The 19,712-nt window shown below is 48.7% G+C and overlaps 1 protein-coding gene across 7 annotated transcripts in view; it reads right to left on the bottom strand.

Annotated features, from left to right (window-relative positions):
- ATP2C1 (ATPase secretory pathway Ca2+ transporting 1) overlaps nt 1-19,712 on the bottom strand; it is a 291,909-nt gene that overhangs the window by 225,652 nt on the left and 46,545 nt on the right. For all 7 annotated transcript variants that reach the window (XM_030206388.1, XM_030206411.1, XM_030206380.1 and 4 more), the window contains one exon: nt 5,087-5,203. In XM_030206388.1, the coding sequence (XP_030062248.1) occupies nt 5,087-5,203 (117 nt within the window). The remainder of the gene's footprint in view (nt 1-5,086; nt 5,204-19,712) is intronic.

Raw genomic sequence — 19,712 nt, 5'->3', positions numbered from 1 at the left:
CAGGACTGGCTCCTGCTGCCACAAAGGCGTTGGCAAAGGTGGCAGTATCAAAACTGTGATCTGCTGCAACTGTTGGACAACTCCGTTATAATAAAAGCTGGAAGGAGCTGGCCACACTGCTAACACACTGGACCTTGCAGGTTCCAGAATGTCAACCATCAGGCATGTCCAATTCCCTCTACCACACCAACTCAAGCCACAGGATCACCAGTCTCCTCAGAAAAGCCTCTGTTCCTTTCCATTTCTGACTCTTAATTCTTCTCATCTTATTTCTTTTTTAAGAAACTTTATTACTCTGCAAAGGCAGAGCATTGCTTATTACCAAGGCTTCCCTTTTATTTATTACAGTAAAAGAGGCCGTTTCTGAGCAAATGAAACGGGCGCTAGCAAGGTTTTCGTCGCCAACAGCCCCCCTCCCTCCCTGGCCAACCCCTTCGTTGTTCGCCATTGCCTCCGCCCTCAACGTCATGACTTTGACACGAGGGCGGGGCCCGGAGCAATTTCACAACCCCCGCCTCCCTCCCGTGAATCCCTTCGTTGTTCTGCCATCAAGGTTTTCGTCAGCAACACCCCCCCTCCCTGCCTCCCTCTCTCCCAGCCAACCCCTTCGTTGTTCTGGCATTGCTCCGCCCTCAACGTCATGACGTTTGACGCAAGGGCAGGGCCCAGAGCGATTCCCCCCCCCCCCCCCCTCCCTCCCAACCCCTTCGTTGTTCTGCCATTGCTCCGCCCTCGAGGGCGGGGCCCGGAGCGATTTTGGTGGCTTCACCACCACCTTCGAACCTTTTTGAAGGAAGTCAGGGCTTGGCTTCACTGTCTTCAGAACGTTGAGGGTGAGTTTTATATATATAGATTTTCCCTTCACTTCCAGAGGGTGAGAAGGACAGGTGGGAGAGGGCAAAAGCTTTTTACCCCTACTACACTAGTTATACCAAGATCTTAGCGCCAAGCCTATGGTCCACGGCTTGGTGCTAGCTAAGTGGAAAGACTCCCTAACCTAAATCAGGGTAAGGTTCGTAGACTGATCCATGAGAGCTCCACTGCCTCCCAAGGAGGCAAGTTTCCAGTGGAAAAACCCTGCTGCGCCAGTCCGACCTGCACCATCTGCTGAAAGCAGAGAAATACTGGCACGTTTCAGGCTGCAACACTTCTTATGCTGTAAGTGGAAAGCTTGGGTTCTCTGCCTCCATATGCTGGTAGGGTAGAATAACCTGCCAGCCTGGACTGGTCTACCAGATGAAGAGGAAGATCCAATTGAGATGGATTCTCAAAAACAGGATAATCCTGCTGAATTCTGAGCAGAAAATGAGAGTTCTGCGCACAATATTTTAAAATCCTGCAAATTTCTATATGCGGAACTTGTCAAAACTTATATAATATATCCACTGTCTTTGAGCAGTAAGTTAAGCTTCTAGATAGAAAAACACTGTTAGACAAAGACATATGATTTTAAAGTTTTCGGTGCAATATTCCCCAGGAATACATTAATAGTACACCATAGCTAAGGCTTTTGGTTTTTAGCCACTTATTTCAGAACTTCTAAGTGGCAGGAGGCGCTTTGAGCTGTAGGCCATGGCCAACTTCTTGCAACTGCCCAAATCTGCAGCAACACAGTGGTGTTAATAGTTTTGCAACAAAGTCAGTAGTTGGAAAATAAACTCAGTGCTACTGCAAGTCCTCGTGGGTTCTGTAGATTACCAAATGAAAATATGTGAAATCCAGAAGCACTAACTATAAGGCAGTAGATCACGCTCCCCCTATACACACACACGTCCTCTTCCCTTAACTTGTTTCATCAACACACTGATGACACAAAGTTATTCAAAGTCGTTAACTCGCGACCAGGATTGTGAAAATTACAAGAGACCTTACCGAACTGGGAGACTGGGCGGCTAAATGGCAGATGACGTTTAATGTGAGCAAGTGCAAGGTGATGCATGTGGAAAAAAGAACCCGAATTATAGCTACGTCATGCAAGGTTCCACGTTAGGAGTTACGGACCAAGAAAGGGATCTGGGTGTCGTCGTCGATAACATACTGAAACCTTCTGCTCAGTGTGCTGCTGCGGCTAGGAAAGCGAATAGAACGTTGGGTATTATTAGGAAAGGTATGGAAAACAGGTGTGAGGATGTTATAATGCCGTTGTATCGCTCCATGGTGCGACCGCACCTTGAGTATTGTGTTCAATTCTGGTCGCCGCATCTCAAGAAAGATATAGTAGAATTGGAAAAGGTGCAGCGAAGGGCAACTAAATGATAGCGGGGGATGGGACGACTTCCCTATGAAGAAAGACTAAGGAGGCTAGGGCTATTCAGCTTGGAGAAGAGAAGGCTGAGGGGAGACATGATAGAGGTATATAAAATAATGAGTGGAGTGGAACAGGTGGATGTGAAGCGTCTGTTCACGCTTTCCAAAAATACTAGGACTAGGGGGCATGCGATTAAACTACAGTGTAGTAAATTTAAAACAAATCGAAGAAAGTTTTTCTTCACCCAACGTGTAATTAAACTCTGGAATTCATTGCCGGAAAATGTGGTGAAGGCGGTTAGCTTAGCAGAGTTTGAAAAGGGGTTAGACGGTTTCCTAAAGGACAAGTCCATAAACCGCTACTAAACGGACTTGGAAAAATCCCAAATCCCAGGAATAACATGTATAGAATGTTTGTACGTTTGGGAAGCTTGCCAGGTTCCCTTGGCCTGGATTGGCCGCTGTCGTGGACAAGATGCTGGGCTCGATGGACCCTTGGTCTTTTCCCAGTGTGGCATTACTTATGTACACTCTTCTCCCCTCAACATTAAATGTCAGTTCATCTTCCTATTCATGCACATCCCCTTACATCTTGCCTTTCCCAGTTCTTCTTTGTTCCCCCCACCATATGCCCCTTTTATCCAGTCTCTACCAAGTCATTTCCCCTCTCCCAAATGTCGCCTTACTTTTGTCCCCAGCCCCACCATCCCCTACCATATCTCCATCAGCTCCCCTCCCCTCATCTCCAGTGTCCTCAGTGCACCCCCAAATACACACCATCTCCTATCCTCTGTCTCTTCCAGCTTATCTTCTCTCCTGCATGTATCCTCAGCTCTTTACCCCCACTCCCATCTCTTCCAGCTCATTTCCCTTCCCACATATATTATACACTGCTTCCTCCTCCATGTTCCCTTAGTCTTTTCTTCCCCTGTAATCCAGCTCCCAGCTATATCAAGTTTACTATTCCCAGCAGTAATAGGGAGTTTGTTTTTCTCCTAAGCCACCATTATGGCTACAGGCTTCTAGATGCCAGCAATACAGTGTTGATAAGTGGGAGATCAGCTCTCTCGCATACATCCTGGTACTGTCTTTGCTGTATGGACAATCAAGAGTAGAGTCACTGATTAATTTCCACTGATGTCATGGCCTTCCTGTATAGCATAGCTCTTGTAGCCCGTGTTCAGCTTGGCACTGGATATCCTGTCTTGCAAGAATGGCACTGGATTTCAATACCATGCTGACAGAAAATCTGCAAGAGCCGTGCAATGCAGGAAAACCATAGCACCAGCCAAATTTCAATGCCAAATTCACCTCCTAACACCTCCACAGTTCTACATAACAAAATGGTCATTCTGTATGCGAGAAGCATTCTGCACAAATTCTGCAATGAGCAGTTGTGTAGAATTCGCTCAGGAGTAACAGGAGAAAACTACAAGGCACCAAAAGTAAATTATACCCCTCTTTTCTATAGAATTTTTGTTTTATCCAGCCAACTTACTTCTCCTACAGCAGTTTGTCTATATATCACTGAGTAGATGCCATGCACAACAGGAGGCCCAGCAAATCCTACAGGATAAAACTGCCTCTAAGTTTTGTCCTAGGAATGTGAGCCCTACAAGGACAAATTCTCCATTTTCCCTGTGAAGTCTTCAGAACCCAACCAACCAACCTCAGCATCTAGAAAAAGGAACATGGTTTTCTGCATTCACCTCCTGTAGTATCTCTTAACATTCCAAAGTGGGAATTTTCCAAGGCAATTTTTCCATTTCTGTGATATAAACCAATTTCTCAGTTACAGTGATCGTACACAAAGCAACTGTAAACAGATTGTAAAATTGTTAACTCTACTTGCAAGGAGTCTCAGAATTTCTAACAGTGTATTTTTGAAACTGATGCTATGGTGGTTATTTTAGAAGCTCTATACTTGTTTTGAACATCTGAAAACTGGCATTTAGACGGTCATATTGCATGGACATCCAACTCCCAATTTTATAAAGGCAAGATATGGACGTCTAACACTGCAGTATGTCCATGTGGTAAGGGGTGTGTTCTGGGCGGGACAGTTGGTCATCCATATTTTGGGCCCTCTCTAATCACATAAGGGGAAGGGACGTCCAAATCTTTAAATAAAAAAAATTTAAAAAAGGATGTCCGTATTTTGACCTGGTAATTATGTCCAGGATACAGAAAGGTGCTCCAATTGAGCAAATCTCCATTGAATGAAAATAGAGGTAGGTATTTTTCTGTCCCTGGAGGGCTCACAATTAAAAAGAAAAATTAGAAAACACTGTAGTGAGACTTAAAACTGGCAACCTCCAGATCTCTGCTCTGACACTCACTGACGTCTTTAGGCTATTCCTCAACATGGATGTCTGTGTGGCCATTTTATAATATGGATGTTCCTCTGCTGCCACACAGACATCCATGTCCCTTGTTTTGTCCTATTCATAATTAGAACATTTCAGTTTGTAAAATGAATATTTGCTGGACATTGCCAGCACATGAACATGCATCTCACATGTATTTTATAACTGGCTGTATTAGGACGTCATTTCCAAAATATTGCTCCAAACGAAATCCAAAGTAATCACCATACCCATCTATTTGATATGACTATCTGCCCACTTCAGCAAAAATCAACCAAGCCATTGTTTTTAAGATACGTAAGGAATACAAGTTTTCTAAAATGTAATGTACAGCCCAGAAAAACCAAATAGTTTGATGTGGTTACAAAGCTTTATCAAATCATAACAGTTTGTAATAATTTTTACAAAGAACAAACAACCCACATGGAGAGCAACAAATAGATTTTAAAAAGGGGGAAAAAATGCTCCCTCACCTGAGATATGTATTTTTTCCAGAGTGGCTCATCTTCAGAAATCTCAAACTCATTCCAACCATGGAATGCCCGTCTATGACATACTTCAGAGTTGTTTAAACCATTCTGAACATTGGCCTAGGAAAGCACACACAAATTATGCAACAATCAGCTACAAAGATTATATGTTTGAACTTTTACTTACAAAATAAAATCAAAAAGAGTGTTTCATTAATCTAGCGCCACAAAAATCACTAAATTTAAATATATATATAAATTTTAAAATATATTATAATGTATTTTAGAAGTTCATCCCACAAATATTAAGACATACAACACCTCATTGATTTTGTGGTTTGTTTCACATGCCATATGATGAGTTTCCAGTTACCCGTATCTGCCTATTGGTCTATTCAGAAATGTTAATTCAACAGCTCAATCTGAGTCTTTTGTTCTTCAACTGCTCTCATTGTACATTCTGTTCCCAGCTATTGACAGATAATACTGTGAGATTGACAAGATGAACACCTATACATATTACATTCCATTGCAGCTGTGAAACAGTTTCTTACTATGTGTGTGGGGGGGGGGGGGGGGGGGGGGGGGGGGGGGGGAAGAGGTAGAATGTCTCATTTGTGTGCTAATGAACATAGAAATGGCACTGACAACCACCAACAGAAAGAAGCACTTATAATGGCTCAGCAGAAGCAAGGTTGGATTCTTTTAGCACTGTAGCAAACTCTGGATTAAATTCTGATTACAGAATGGGCAGTATTCTATTAACATTTTAAAATGCTTTGCTCTGTGGTCTAATGGCAGTTTAAATGTAAGTGGGAGGTAGCTTCTTGCCTTTTAAAAATGGCATCAGTGACCTTTTTAAAAGATACCTAAATGAGATCTTAAAATTTCCTCTTGAAAATTTGCCACCATTAAATAAAATTTACTACATTGGGAATTCCATGGAGAAGACTGGGGAAAAACTGAATTTGCTACAAACAAACAACTTGGATATATCTGCTCTATTAGAACAATCCTTAGAAAATTGCACAGATAGAGTGACTCTCATAGTTTCTCTAGTATTTGAGCAAGACTTGAATGCGATAATGAGAAATTACTTTAAAAATTCTACTACCCTTTTTGGAGGAGAAAGGATATGGATATACCCGGACGTCACAAAGCAAACCCAGCAAAAAAGGAAACTTTTTTTGGCAATGAAAGAAAGGACATTGGAGATAGGGGGTTCTTTTTTTCTTGCCTATCCCTGTAAATGCAATGTTAAGTTGGGTTTAAATAAGTATGTTTTCTATTCACCAGACCAGTTAAAATCTTTTTTGGATTTAAAGCAACTTAAATAACATCTAAATAAGTAAATACAATTGGGAGTATGCAGCGAATATTTTCTTGAATATTTATTTGTACTTTATAGACTTCTCTATTCTTTTGTTCCTCCAATCCTTCTATTGTGGTCTGAGGAAGCTTATTATTCAATTTTCCCCTTTGTTTAATTATTCACACAATTTTTTAGGCTGTATTTCATAAACAAGTTTATTCTTGTTAAATATATTGAAATTAATAAATAAATAAATAAATAAAAAAATGGCATCAGTGAGCGAGAATACTTAAAGAGATTTTGCTAAAGTGGCATACCTAAAGTTTCTTGCACTCTTCACATTTTGAAAACTGACCCCCAAAGCAGGCACCATGGTGCCTAAACATCAATGCCAGCTGTTTAAGGTAAGTACATTTTCAAACATTTTCAATAAATATAGAGCATTAATTTTCTCTTCAATTTACATCACTGCTTATGGAACACTAACTTTGAATCGTGTGAATCGGAGATTTCTCAGCCATGTCAAGCTATGAATGATTTGTTATGCTTTGAATGGTTAACAGCTCCTGAGGACGCCTCTCTGGCGAAACACAAACTTTGTGTCGAGCTAAAAAAAAAAACATTCTTACTGCTTGAAGAACTTAAGAAGTAGAATAAGCATTCTAATAGCTTCAAGAAATTAGAAGTGAGAAGATCAAGCTTGGATTAAGGACAACTTGAGATTGTGGCAGAGGACTGTTATCACCCATTGAGAAATAGAAGAGTCCACACTGGGTGATATGCTTGTTGGACTATTTGTATGTTCAAATAATATATTATGGATTCTTTAGAAAACATAGGAATGTAATTGGACATCTCTAAAATTGGATGGGGGATTGTGTGTGTGAATGTTAGGAGATTCATGTTTTAGAAATCTATTTACATGTCTTTTGATATATAATAAGGTAAAATTATGTATCATACCTGATAATTTTCTTTCCATTAATCATAGCTGATCAATCCATAGACTGGTGGGTTGTGTCCATCTACCAGCAGGTGGAGATAGAGAGCAATCCTTTTGCCTCCCTATCTGTGGTCATGTGCTGCCGGAAACTCCTCAGTATGTCGATATCCAAGCTCCATCCGCAGGACTCAGCACTTAGAGAATTACACCCACAAAGGGACACTCTGCCCAGCTCACCACCGCCGAAACGGGGGAGGGGAATTAACCCAGCTCATCCCCACACAAGTGGGGGAGGGGAATCCGTCCAGCTCATCCCCGCGGAGCGGGGGAGGGACACCACACCCGCCGATGCGGGGGGATCTGGCTTATCCTGCAACCGCGGGAGGAGCTGACTGACCCTAACACCGCCGAAGCGGGAGGGGTACAAAGCTGCCCTACTGCCGCACGAAGCGGGAGGAAGCGCCGGCAGAATTTAAGTCTCAATCCAGCCCCGTAAAACGGAGGGGAGAGGAATGCAGCAGCTCACTGTAACACAAACTCGTCTCAACTCTTGAAGAATCCATTGAAAAACTTGAACACGAAGTCCTCCTGAACAGGAACTGAAGACTAAACTTGAACCTGAAATGCAACCAGAATATAAACAATACAGATATCTGGGAGGGACTATGGATTGATCAGCTATGATTAATGGAAAGAAAATTATCAGGTATGATACATAATTTTACCTTCCATATCATCATGCTGATCAATCCATAGACTGGTGGGATGTACCGAAGCAGTACTCACCCAGGGCGGGACATAGAAATCCCTGACCGCAACACTGAAGCTCCAAACCGGGCCTCCGCCCGAGCAGCCACAGTCAAGCGGTAATGCCTGGAGAAGGTATGGGCCGATGCTCAAGTTGCCGCCTTGCAAATCTCTTCCAAGGAGACGGACCCGGCCTCTGCCATCGAGGCCGCCTGAGCTCTAGTGGAGTGAGCCTTCAGCTGGATAGGCGGCACCTTCCCCGCGGCCATATAAGCCGCTGCAATGGCTTCCTTGACCCATCTTGCCACTGTAGGCTTAGCAGCCTGCAGACCCTTACGAGGACCTGCAAACAGGACAAACAGATGATCCGACTTCCGGAAATCATTGGTCACTTCCAAGTATCTGATGATGACTCGTCTCACATCCAGATATTTGAGAGCAGAGTATTCCTCTGGGTAGTCCTCCCTACGAAAGGAAGGGAGACAGCTGCTGATTCACATGGAAACGAGAAACAATCTTGGGCACTGTGGTAATAGACACTCCTGCCTCAGTGAACTGCAGAAAGGGCTCTCGACATGAGAGTGCCTGGAGCTCGGAAACTCTTCTGGCTGAAGTGATAGCCACCAAAAAGACTGCTTTCAACGTCAGGTCTTTCAGAGATGCCCTTGACAAGGGTTCAAAAGGCGGCTTCTGCAAGGCTCTTAGTACCAGGTTGAGATTCCACGCAGGCACCACTGAGTGCAGAGGAGGGTGCAGGTGATTAACTCCCTTGAGAAAGCGCACCACATCTGGCTGCGAAGCCAGGGAGGCACCCTTCAGGCGGCCCCTGAAGCAAGCCAGAGCCGCTACCTGGACTTTAAGGGAACTGAGCGACAGGCCTTTCTCCAGACCTTCTTGCAGGAACGCCAACACTGAAGAAATTGGAGCAGTGAAGGGAGAAAATGAGCCTGCTTCACACCACGCTGCAAAGGTACGCCAAACCCTGGCGTAAGCAGTAGAAGTAGAGCGCTTCCTCGCTCTCAGCATAGTGGCGATGACCTTGTCTGAGAAGCCCTTCTTTCTCAGACGCTGCTGCTCATAGCCAGGCCGTAAGACCAAAGGGGGAGGGATCCTCCATCACCACGGGACCCTGATGCAACAGGCCCTGCTCCACTGGCAGCCGCAGAGGATCGTCCACTGAGAGCCTGATCAAGTCCGCATACCAGGGACGTCTGGGCCAGTCCGGACCCACCAGGATTATCCGGCCCGGATGCTTTGCCACCCGGTCTAGCACCCTGCCCAACATGGGCCAGGGCGGGAACACATAGAGAAGCTCCTGTGTCGGCCACTGTTGGAGAAGAGCATCTACTCCCAGGGATCGAGGGTCCCGTCCTCTGCTGAAAAAGCGCGGCACTTGGCAATTGGCCGATGACGCCATCAGATCTAGGCTCGGCTGGCCCCAGCGCTTCGTGATGTCCAAGAACGCCTGAGCAGATAGCTGCCACTCTCCGGGATCCAAGGTATGGCGACTGAGAAAGTCCGCCTTGACATTCATGACTCCGGCAATGTGGGCCGCTGACAGCTGTTCCAGGTTCGCTTCCGCCCACTGGCATAGATTCATGGCCTCCTTGGCTAGAGGGGTGCTCTTGGTACCTCCCCGGCGGTTGACATAGGCCACAGCCGTGGCATTGTCCGACAGGACCCGTACTGGCTTCAACGCCAGTACCGGGATGAACTCCAAAAGCGCCAATCGAATGGCTCTGAGTTCCAGGAGGTTGATAGACCACTTTGCCTCTGCAGGAGACCAGAGCCCCTGCGCTGTCCTTCCCAAGCAGTGGGCTCCCCAGCCCGACAAAGAGGCGTCCGTCGTGACGACAATCCACTCCGGAGTCACCAGAGGCATTCCTGCAGACAACTTGTCTGTCTGCAGCCACCAGCTCAGCGCCTTGCGCACTGCTGGGTCCAAGGGAAGGCGCACAGCATAATCCTCCGACACCGGAGTCCAGCGCTGCAGCAGAGAGTGTTGTAGTGGTCTCATATGAGCCCTGGCCCAGGGCACTACTTCCATCGTGGCCGTCATAGAGCCCAACAGCTGCACATAGTCCCAAGCCCGAAGAGGAGAGGCTACTAGGAACTGGTCCACCTGAGCCTGAAGTTTGACAATCCGATTGTCTGGCAGGAACACTCTGCCCACTTGGGTGTCGAATCGAACTCCCAGATACTCCAGGGACTGAGTCGGGCGCAGCTGGCTCTTCTCCCAGTTGATGATCCACCCCAGGGAGCTCAAAAGAGCAACCACCCGGTCCACAGCTTTGCCGCACTCTGCATAAGAGGGGGCTCGGATCAACCAGTCGTCCAGATAAGGATGGACTTGTACTCCTTCCTTTCGCAGGAAGGCCGCGATGACCACCATTACTTTGGAGAAGGTCCGCGGAGCAGTAGCCAACCCGAAAGGGAGGGCTCTGAACTGGAAGTGTCGGCCCAGGACTGCAAAACGCAGAAAGCGTTGATGAGGAGGCCAGATGGGAATATGCAGGTACGCTTCCTTGATGTCCAAGGAAGCCAAGAACTCCCCTGCCTTCACTGCCGCTATATCAGCGCGGAGAGTCTCCATGCGAAAGTGCCGCACTTTCAAGGCCCGATTGACCCCTTTGAGGTCGAGGATAGGCCGGACAGAACCTCCTTTCTTTGGTACCACAAAGTAAATGGAGTAACGTCCCTTGCCAATCTGATTTTCTGGCACCGGAACAACCGCACCCAGGCGTATCAGGTTGTCCAAGGTCTGCTGCACTGCCACAGCTTTGACCGGAGACTTGCAGGGAGAGAGTACAAACCCGTCTCTTAAGGGTCGGCAGAACTCTAACTTGTAGCCGTCTCTGATGACTTCCAGAACCCAAGCGTCTGAAGTTACCCTGGTCCACTCGCCCAGAAACGAGGACAGGCGTCCTCCAATCTGCACTGGGCCATGGACCAGGGCCCCGTCATTGGGTACGAGACCCTGGGGGAGGGCCGGAGGGCGCACCTCCGGGACAGCGGTCTCTGCGAAAGGAATGCTGCTTGGGGGAGAAGTTCCTTTTGAAGGAAGAGGGGGCACAGGAGCCCGACTTGCCCGGGCGGTACCGACGGGCTTCCTGAAACCGTCCTCTGGAGATACCGGGGCGAGCACTGGCCCGAGCCCTGACCTCTGGTAACCTCTTGCCCTTAGACGTGCCGAGATCGGTCACGATTTTGTCCAGCTCGACCCCAAAGAGCAGCTTGCCTTTAAAAGGCAACTTAGCCAGGCTGGACTTAGAGGCGTGGTCCGCAGACCAATGTTTCAGCCAAAGCCAGCGCCGTGCAGAGACTGTCTGAGCCATACCTTTAGCCGAGGCTCTCAAGACATCATACAGTAAGTCTGCCAAATAAGCCAAGCCCGATTCCAGGGCCGGCCAATCAGCCCTCAAGGAAGGATCCGAGGGGGAAGCCCGCTGCACCATCGTCAGGCACGCCCTGGCCACATAGGAGCGGCAAACTGAGGCCTGCAAACTTAAGGCAGCCGCCTCGAAGGACGACCTTAAAGCCACTTCCAATCTTCTGTCTTGGGCGTCCTTTAGGGCCGTGCCACCTTCCACTGGTAACGCCGATTTTCTTAGTCACCGCAGTGATTAAAGAATCCACGGTAGGCCACAGAAAGGCCTCACGTTCACCTTCAGGCAAAGGATAGCGGCGGGACATAGCCCTAGCCACTTTAAGGCTCGCTTCCGGGACATCCCATTGAGCCGAAATTAAGGTGTGCATGGCATCATGCACGTGGAAGGTTCTAGGCGGGCGCTTCGTCCCCAGCATAATGGCAGAGCCAACAGGGGCTGAGGGAGAGACGTCCTCTGGCGAGGAAATCTTCAAAATGCTCATGGCCTACAGTAACAGGTTGGGCAAATCCTCTGAGCGAAAGATCCGCGCTGCAGAGGGGTCATCCGCTCCATCCGAGCGGGAATCCGTCTCCTCCAAAGAATCCCCAAAGGACCGTTGGGAGAACTCAGATACGCTGCCCTCATCTACATCAGAGGAAACAGCGTCCTCTAAGGCCTGGGAATCCACCCGAGGGCGTTTACTTCCGGGGGCCTCAACCCCGTTATCGGACAAGGGAGAAGGGGCAGCGTTTTGCATAAGGAAGGCCTGATGCAGCAAAATAAACTCGGGGGGAGAAACCCCCCAGACTGTGTATTTCAGCAGCCTGGGCCACAGCCCTAGACGCACCCTCAACCGGCGCTCGCAAGAGCGGGGGAGTAACATGCTGCGCATCCAAGATGGCGTCCGGCGCGACACTCCGCGAAGGAGCCACGCGGGAAGAACGGCGCTTAACTTTAGCCGCTTTTTTGCCGTCGCCCAAATCAAGGGCGGCCATGGCATGAACGTCTCCCAGCTCAAGGGCGGCCCAAGAAGAAGCCGTCCGAGCAGAGTGGCCGGCCAAGATGGCGGAGGCGAGCAGCGGGGGATGGGCGTTTATGGCGGGAAAAACCGCCGCGCCGGAGGAAGACCCGGGACACTGACCGGCCTCCAAACTGACACCCAACAAGGGCGAACCAGACTTTAAAACCCCGGCATCCCCGCTAGAAGCGCACACGCGGTCCGGGGAGCGATTCTTCGCGCCCTCGCCCTCCGACGCCATAGGCCACGTGGAGATCAATCGGGGAACCCCCTGCCCGCTATAAAAAGGTAAAAATTACCTGCTTCTCGCTCCGAGCTGTAACGACCTGGTGTCCCAGTGAGTAGCTGCAATAAACGTTTAAATAAACGTCGAAATAAACGCCCTTAAGGACGTCCAAAATTTTTTTTTTTTTTAACGGAGCCAGCGGGAGGGGGGAGAAAAGGAGGGACCTGGCGCCACCAGGTTTGCACTTGCTCAAGAAGAGCCCTCAACCCCAGGTACTCAACAAAGCCTAAAGATTAGGCTTGGAGACCTAGCCAGAGCTGCTGCTGTGTGTGACCACCACCTGCTGAGATAGAGAACATACTGGGGAGTTTCCGGCAGCACATGACCACATATAGGGAGGCAAAAGGATTGCTCTCTATCTCCACCTGCTGGTAGATGGACACAACCCACCAGTCTATGGATTGATCAGCATGATGATATGGAAACATTGATTGAATACTAGTATGATATATTAAAATATTATAAATTAACATTATATAACTAATTAAGGCATAAACTTTCTATTGTTGTCAATGCTATTATTTGAGGACGTTGTGGAATAATTTTGGATTCCTATTTTTAAGTATTGATAGACAAAGGCTATGACAGAACAAAGAGTTTCCATGTGGAAGTGCAGCATCCGAGATCCCCCTACCCCTTCGAGATCCAGAACCGGGCGAAAAAAAAAAAAGAGTCTTCTTTCTTTGGGACGACAAAATAGATGGAATATCAACCCATGCCCCTTTCTGCCAGAGGAACAGGCTGAATGGTCCCCCAGTCGCCTTAAAGAGGCTAAAGGTAGTTAGCACTGCCAGACTCTTTGCAGAACTTCCACAAAGAGACAGCATGAAAAAAATCTGCAAGTGACAGTGAAAATTCTAGCTTGTAGCCATGAAGAATGATACTGAGGACCAGGGGTGTGCTGGTAAATTGTTAACAGGGGCTCTCTCTTGCCAGCAAAGTAAAAGAGAATTCAGGAGGGGCCCAAGCCCACATTTTGGGATCCATTTGTTAAAGTAGCCAAGGAGAACCGGCTCTCAAATTCTTAAAAACTTAACAAACGGCTCTCGAGAGCCTGTGAGAGCCTGCTCCAGCACACCACTGCTGAGGACCCACTTGTCTGCAGTAACGGTAGCCCACTCCTTGTGAAAGCAGGAAAGATGTCCACCTAGGTCTACATACAAGGAGTGAACCTCAACCCAGTCACTGCGAGGGCTGCAAAGAGGGAGAAGATCTTGAGGAAGCAGAAAAGGGCTTCCTGGCTCCTCAAAAGGAAGCCAGTCTGAGAAAAGCAAGGTTTTTGAGCAGAAGCACTAGCCTTCCCTGGTCTATACCTTCACACTTCTCGAAATCGAGAGACAGCCACCCAGAGATGAGGCTGGACCTTGGAATCACCCAGGTCTTAAACAATCTTCTCCAAATCTGCATCAAAGAATAGTTTCCCTTAAAAGGGCAACTTTGCCAGATGAGACTTATTGCCACATAAGCGGCCCAATGCCTGAACCATAGCCAGCGTCATGCCAAAACAGCCAAGGTCAAACCCTTAGCTGACAAGTGGAGAATATCATAAAGAGCATCTGACAAATATGACAACCCCACTTCTAGGGCAGGGAGAAAATCTGGAAGCAAGCCCAACATGGACAATTGTTGAATCCACGTAAAGAAGCTCTGACTACAGAAGAAGAAATTGCTGCCTGAGAATTTAACACAGCTAGCTTGCAGTTATGCATATCCTTTAATGCAGTGCCGCCATCAACAGGGATAGTGGTACATTTAGTAACCGCCGTAATAAGGACATTATTATTATTATTAACATTTGTATAGCGCTACCAGACGCACGCAGCATGAACACCTGACATAGAGAGACATCAACCTTAGGCAGAACAAAGTGCTCTAAATCAGACGGCAGAAGGGGATATAATTTGGACATAGCGCAAGCCACCCAGAGGTTAGAATCAGGGGTCTCCCACTAAGCTGCAATAAGCTCCTGCACAGCCTCATTAATATAAAAAGATACAGGAGGTCTCTTAGTACCCAACATAGATGGAGCAGGATCCGAGGACTGAGAAGCTTAAGAAATGTTTAAAGCCTCCACAGATTTTGTGATCAACAGAGGAAACTCCGATCTCAAAAATAGCCTAGATACAGTAGGATCATCACCCCCATCTGTCTCTGAAATGCCCAAGTCAAGGCCATCAGTAGAACTAGGACAGTCAGAAGGGAAAATTAGGTTCTTACCTTGGTAATTTTCTTTCCTTTAGTCATAGCAGATGAAGCCATTACGTATGGGTTATGTCCATCAACCAGCAGGGGAGATAGAGAGCACTCAAACTTTCACAGTGCCCTCTTGGCCAGCTAGCTCCACTGCCTCTTCAGTATTTGAAGCTTCCAAAGCAGTATGGCAAACCACAATGGGAATCACAAGAGCTTTCCTCACAGCGAACGATGGCCCAACACAAGGGCATGAACTCATAAAGGAGGGAATGCACATCCTCCTGGAGGGAATAAACTCATCCTCCTTATTGTATAAGTGGAGGGGAACAAACGCGCCTCCTGGAGGGAATCACACATCCTCCCAACACACTGGAGGGAATGAACTCATCCTCCTATTTATAGAACTGGAGGGGAACACACGCACCTCCTGGAGAGAATCAACACATCCTCCAAAAAAAACATGCTGGAGGGAATGAACACATCCTCCTAAATTTAAACTGAACATGAATCCTGAAGATTGTTTTCCAACTTTCACCCAAGGAAGGAACTTCAGGAAATTAGAATAGAACCTGAAAAACAGATTCACAGCACACAGACAATCATACAGGGAGGGGCTCATGGCTTCATCTGCTATGACTAAAGGAAAGAAAATTACCAAGGTAAGAACCTAATTTTCCCTTCCTTGTCATCAAGCAGATGAAGCCATTACGTATGGGATGTAACAAAGCAATTCCTAGATAGGGTGGGAACAAGCCACACCACGCGCTAGCACTTGTGCACCAAAACACGCATCCCTCCTGGCAGCCACATCCAGCCTGTAATGTCGGGCAAAGGAGAGCTTAGAAGCCCATGTTGCTGCACTGCATATCTCTTGAAGAGAGAGTGCTCCAGTTTCAGCCCAAGAGGAAGAAATCGCTCTAGTAGAATGTGCCTTAAAGGCTACAGGCGGAACCCTGCCGGCCAGCAGATAAGCTGAAAAGATAGTTTCTTTGAGCTAGCGGGCAATAGTGGCTTTAGACGCTGGAGACCCTCTGCGAGAACCGGATAGCAAAACAAACAGATGATCAGAAGTCCTGAGTTAGTAACTCGCAGATACTGCAGCAGAGTCCTGCGCACATCCAAAAGGTGCAGCTGCCCAAAAGATTCTGGAAACTCTTCCTCTGAAAAAGAGGGCAAGAAAATAGGCTGGTTTAGGTGAAAGGCTGAAACCACCTTAGGCATAAAGGAAGGCAAGGTCCGAACCGTGACTCCGGACTCTGAAAATTGCAGAAATGGGTCTCTACAGGACAGCGCCTGGAGCTCTGACACCCGTCTCGCCGAGGTAATAGCCACCAGAAAAACGGCCTTCAGTGTCAAATCTTTCTCCGATGCTCGCCGAAGCGGCTCAAAAGGAGATGCCTGCAGGGTTTTCAAAACTAGCCCCAGGTTCCAAGCTGGACAGGGTGCTCGCACTGGAGGTCGGAGCCGAAGCACCCCTCTAAGAAACCGTGCCACATCTGGGTGAGCAGCCAAAGACACGCCTTCCACCTTACCACGAAGGGAGGCCAACGCTGCCACCTGCACCCGCAGGGAATTATAGGCCAAGCCTTTTTGTACACCTTCCTGCAAAAAGTCCAGAATCGGCGAGACAGGAGCCCGCATTGGAGCAATGGCTCTGGAAGCACACCAAGACTCAAACAGGCACCAAATCCTGGCATAAGCCACGGAAGTGGACCGCTTGCGGGCTTGCAGGAGAGTGGAAATAACTTTATTGGAATAACCTTTATCCCTCAATTGCGCCCTCTCAATAGCCATGCCGCAAGACCAAAGCGGACGGCGTCCTCCATGGCTACCGGTCCCTGAATCAACAGGTTCGGTACCAGAGGTAATGGCAGAGGAGCCTCCAGGAGCATCTGTCGGAGGTCTGCATACCAAGGTCTCCTTGGCCAATCCGGGGCAATGAGGACCACTTCTCCTGGGTGCAGCCGAATCCGCAAGAGCAGGCGCCCTATCAAGGGCCATGGGGGAAACACATAAAGTAGACCCGGAGGCCAGGATTGAGCCAAGGCATCCAACCCCGCCGAGCGAGGATCTCTCCGTCTGCTGAAGAAGCACGGGACTTTGGTATTGGCACTTGTCGCCATTAGATCCATCACGGGCTTGCCCCATTTGGCACAGATCTGCAGGAATACTTCGTCTGCCAGATTCCATTCTGCTGGATCGATCTGATGCCTGCTCAGATAATCGGCCTGCACATTGCTCTGACCTGCAATATGAGCTGCCGACAGACACTGAAGATGCAGCTCGGCCCAGTGGCAAATCAGTTCGGCCTGCGCGGCTAGTGCTCTGCACCTTGTTCCGCCTTGTCGATTTATATAGGCCACCGTGGTCGTGTTGTCCGACATCACTCTGACAGCCAATCCTTCCAGGGTCACTTGAAAAGCCAGAAGCGCCTGAAACACCACTTTGAACTCTAGGCCAAGTAAGTCTGCATTGGTAATCCTGAAAAATAGGAGACCATCTCCGGAGGAGGAAATACTGTAGAGGTCTCAGGTGCGCTCTCGCCCAGGGTACCACTTCCATCGTGGCTGTCATCGATCCCAGCAGCTGGACAATGTCCCAAGCTCGCGGGCGGGGCATCCTCAGGAGCAGACGGACCTGATTCTGAAGCTTGCACCGCCTTAGCTCGGGTAGGAACACATAGCCCGAGACTGTGTCGAACCTGGCCCCCAAAAACTCTCGAGATTGTGAAGGGGACAGGTGACTTTTGGCCATATTGACGACCCAGCCTAGAGATTGCAGTACTGAGACCACTCTGGCTGTAGCTTGTAAGCTCTCTGTTGCAGAGTCTGCTCTGATGAGCCAGTCGTCTAGGTACGGGAGAACCCTGATACCTTCTCGCCTGAGAAAAGCAGCTACTACCACCATTACCTTCGAAAAGGTTCGGGGAGCTGTGGCGAGGCCAAAAGGCAAGGCCCTGAACTGGAAATGTTTTCCCAACACCGCAAACCTCAGAAACTTCTGGTGCGGGGGCCAAATCGGTATGTGCAAGTAAGCTTCTTTCAGGTCTAGAGACGTGAGAAACTCTCCTGGCTGTACCGCCGCAATGACGGAGCGCAGGGATTCCATGTGGAAATGCCGCACTCTCAGGGACTTGTTCACTTCTTTTAAGTCCAGAATAGGGCGAAAGGACCCACCTTTTCGCGGCACCACAAAGTAGATGGAGTATCGGCCGCAGCCTTGCTCGGCGGGAGGCACCGGGGTCACTGCCCCTAACTGAATCAGACCTTGTAAAGTCTCCTCCACCGCCGCCCGTTTGACGGCAGAACCGCATCGGGACTCCACAAACACGTCTCTTACTGGGGCGTTGAATTCTATTCTGTATCCATCTCTGATCAGGTCCAGAACCCACTGATCTGAGGAAATCTTGGCCCACTCCTCGACAAAGAGGGAAAGCCGTCCTCCGATGACAGGCATCGAGGAGAGGGCCGGCGCACCATCATTGAGAGGGTTGCCCCTGAACTCCTGGTCTTGAGCCACCGGCTGCAGAACGCTTGTCCGAGCGAAAGGAGTTCCTCTGCTGACCACGGGCACGTGAAGTGAACCCAGCAGAACGCCCCGGGCGGTACCTTCTAGCTTCACGGAAGCGAGGTCTGTACGAGGAGTGGACCGCCTGGCCCTTAGAGGAAGGCCTCTGCCTATCTTCGGGCAAGTGCTGGGGTTTTGGATCACCCAGGCCTTTCACAATTTTCTCCAACTCCTCACCAAATAGGAGAAGTCCTTGAAAAGGCAACTTCACCAACCTTTGCTTAGAGGCCATGTCCGCTGCCCAGTGTCGTAGCCACAGACGACGGCGAGCCGCCACTGCTACTGCCATTTGTTTAGCCGAAGCTCTGACAAGGTCATAAAGGGCATCAGCCAGAAAGGACAAGGCCACCTCCATCTGCGGAGCCACATCCAAGAAGGGCTCCGCTCCATCCCCGGGCTGAGCCACTGCCTGTTGCAGCCAAGCTAGGCAGGCTCTAACAGCATAACAGCTGCATGCAGACGCCCGAACAGTGAGACCTGCAATTTCAAAGGACCGTTTCAATGCTGTTTCCAGCCTACGGTCTTGAACATCCTTCAGGGCAACACCTCCTTCAACAGGGAGGGTAGTTCTCTTTGTCACCGCAGTGACTAGGGCATCCACTGTAGGCATTTGAAAACGAGCCATATGTCCCTCACGCAGAGGGTATAACTGCCCCATAGCCATGGAAACTCTCAAAGGTCCCTCGGGGTCAGCCCACTGAGCCGAAACAAGCTCTAGGATGGAGTCATGCAAAGGGAAGGCCCGAGAAGCTTTCTTGGTACTAGCCATCCTGGGATTACCCGAGGAGGCCATGCCACTGTCAGGATCTTCAATCGAGAGGGCCTGCAGGGTATCTGAAATAAGCGCTGGCAGCTCATCACGGTGGAAAATCCTCACCGCGGAGGGATCATCCAGATCCTGTGGTAAATCCGCACCTGACTCTGGTTCCTCAGACCAAGAACGTCTGTCAGAGCTCTCCGAATCCTCACACCCCGACCACGGGGGGGGAAAAAGGTGCACCACAATCTGAAGGGGAATTAACCCTTCTGCGCTTATCTTTAGGCCAAGCATCCGGGAAAAAAACCTCACTGGGCAGTCCCAGGCCAGAATCCATCGGGGGGGGGGGGGGGGCAATCAGAGGAGCCTCAGGCGACCCTTGAGGAAGGGCTCTTTTCATCATGTATGCTTTATGCAGCAAAAGCACAAAATCCAGGG

This window comes from Microcaecilia unicolor, chromosome 1, assembly GCF_901765095.1.
Source record: "Microcaecilia unicolor chromosome 1, aMicUni1.1, whole genome shotgun sequence".
Lineage (NCBI taxonomy): Eukaryota > Metazoa > Chordata > Amphibia > Gymnophiona > Siphonopidae > Microcaecilia > Microcaecilia unicolor.
The sequence above is the reverse complement of the archived record's forward strand: the minus strand, read 5'-3'. Positions and strand labels throughout refer to the sequence as shown.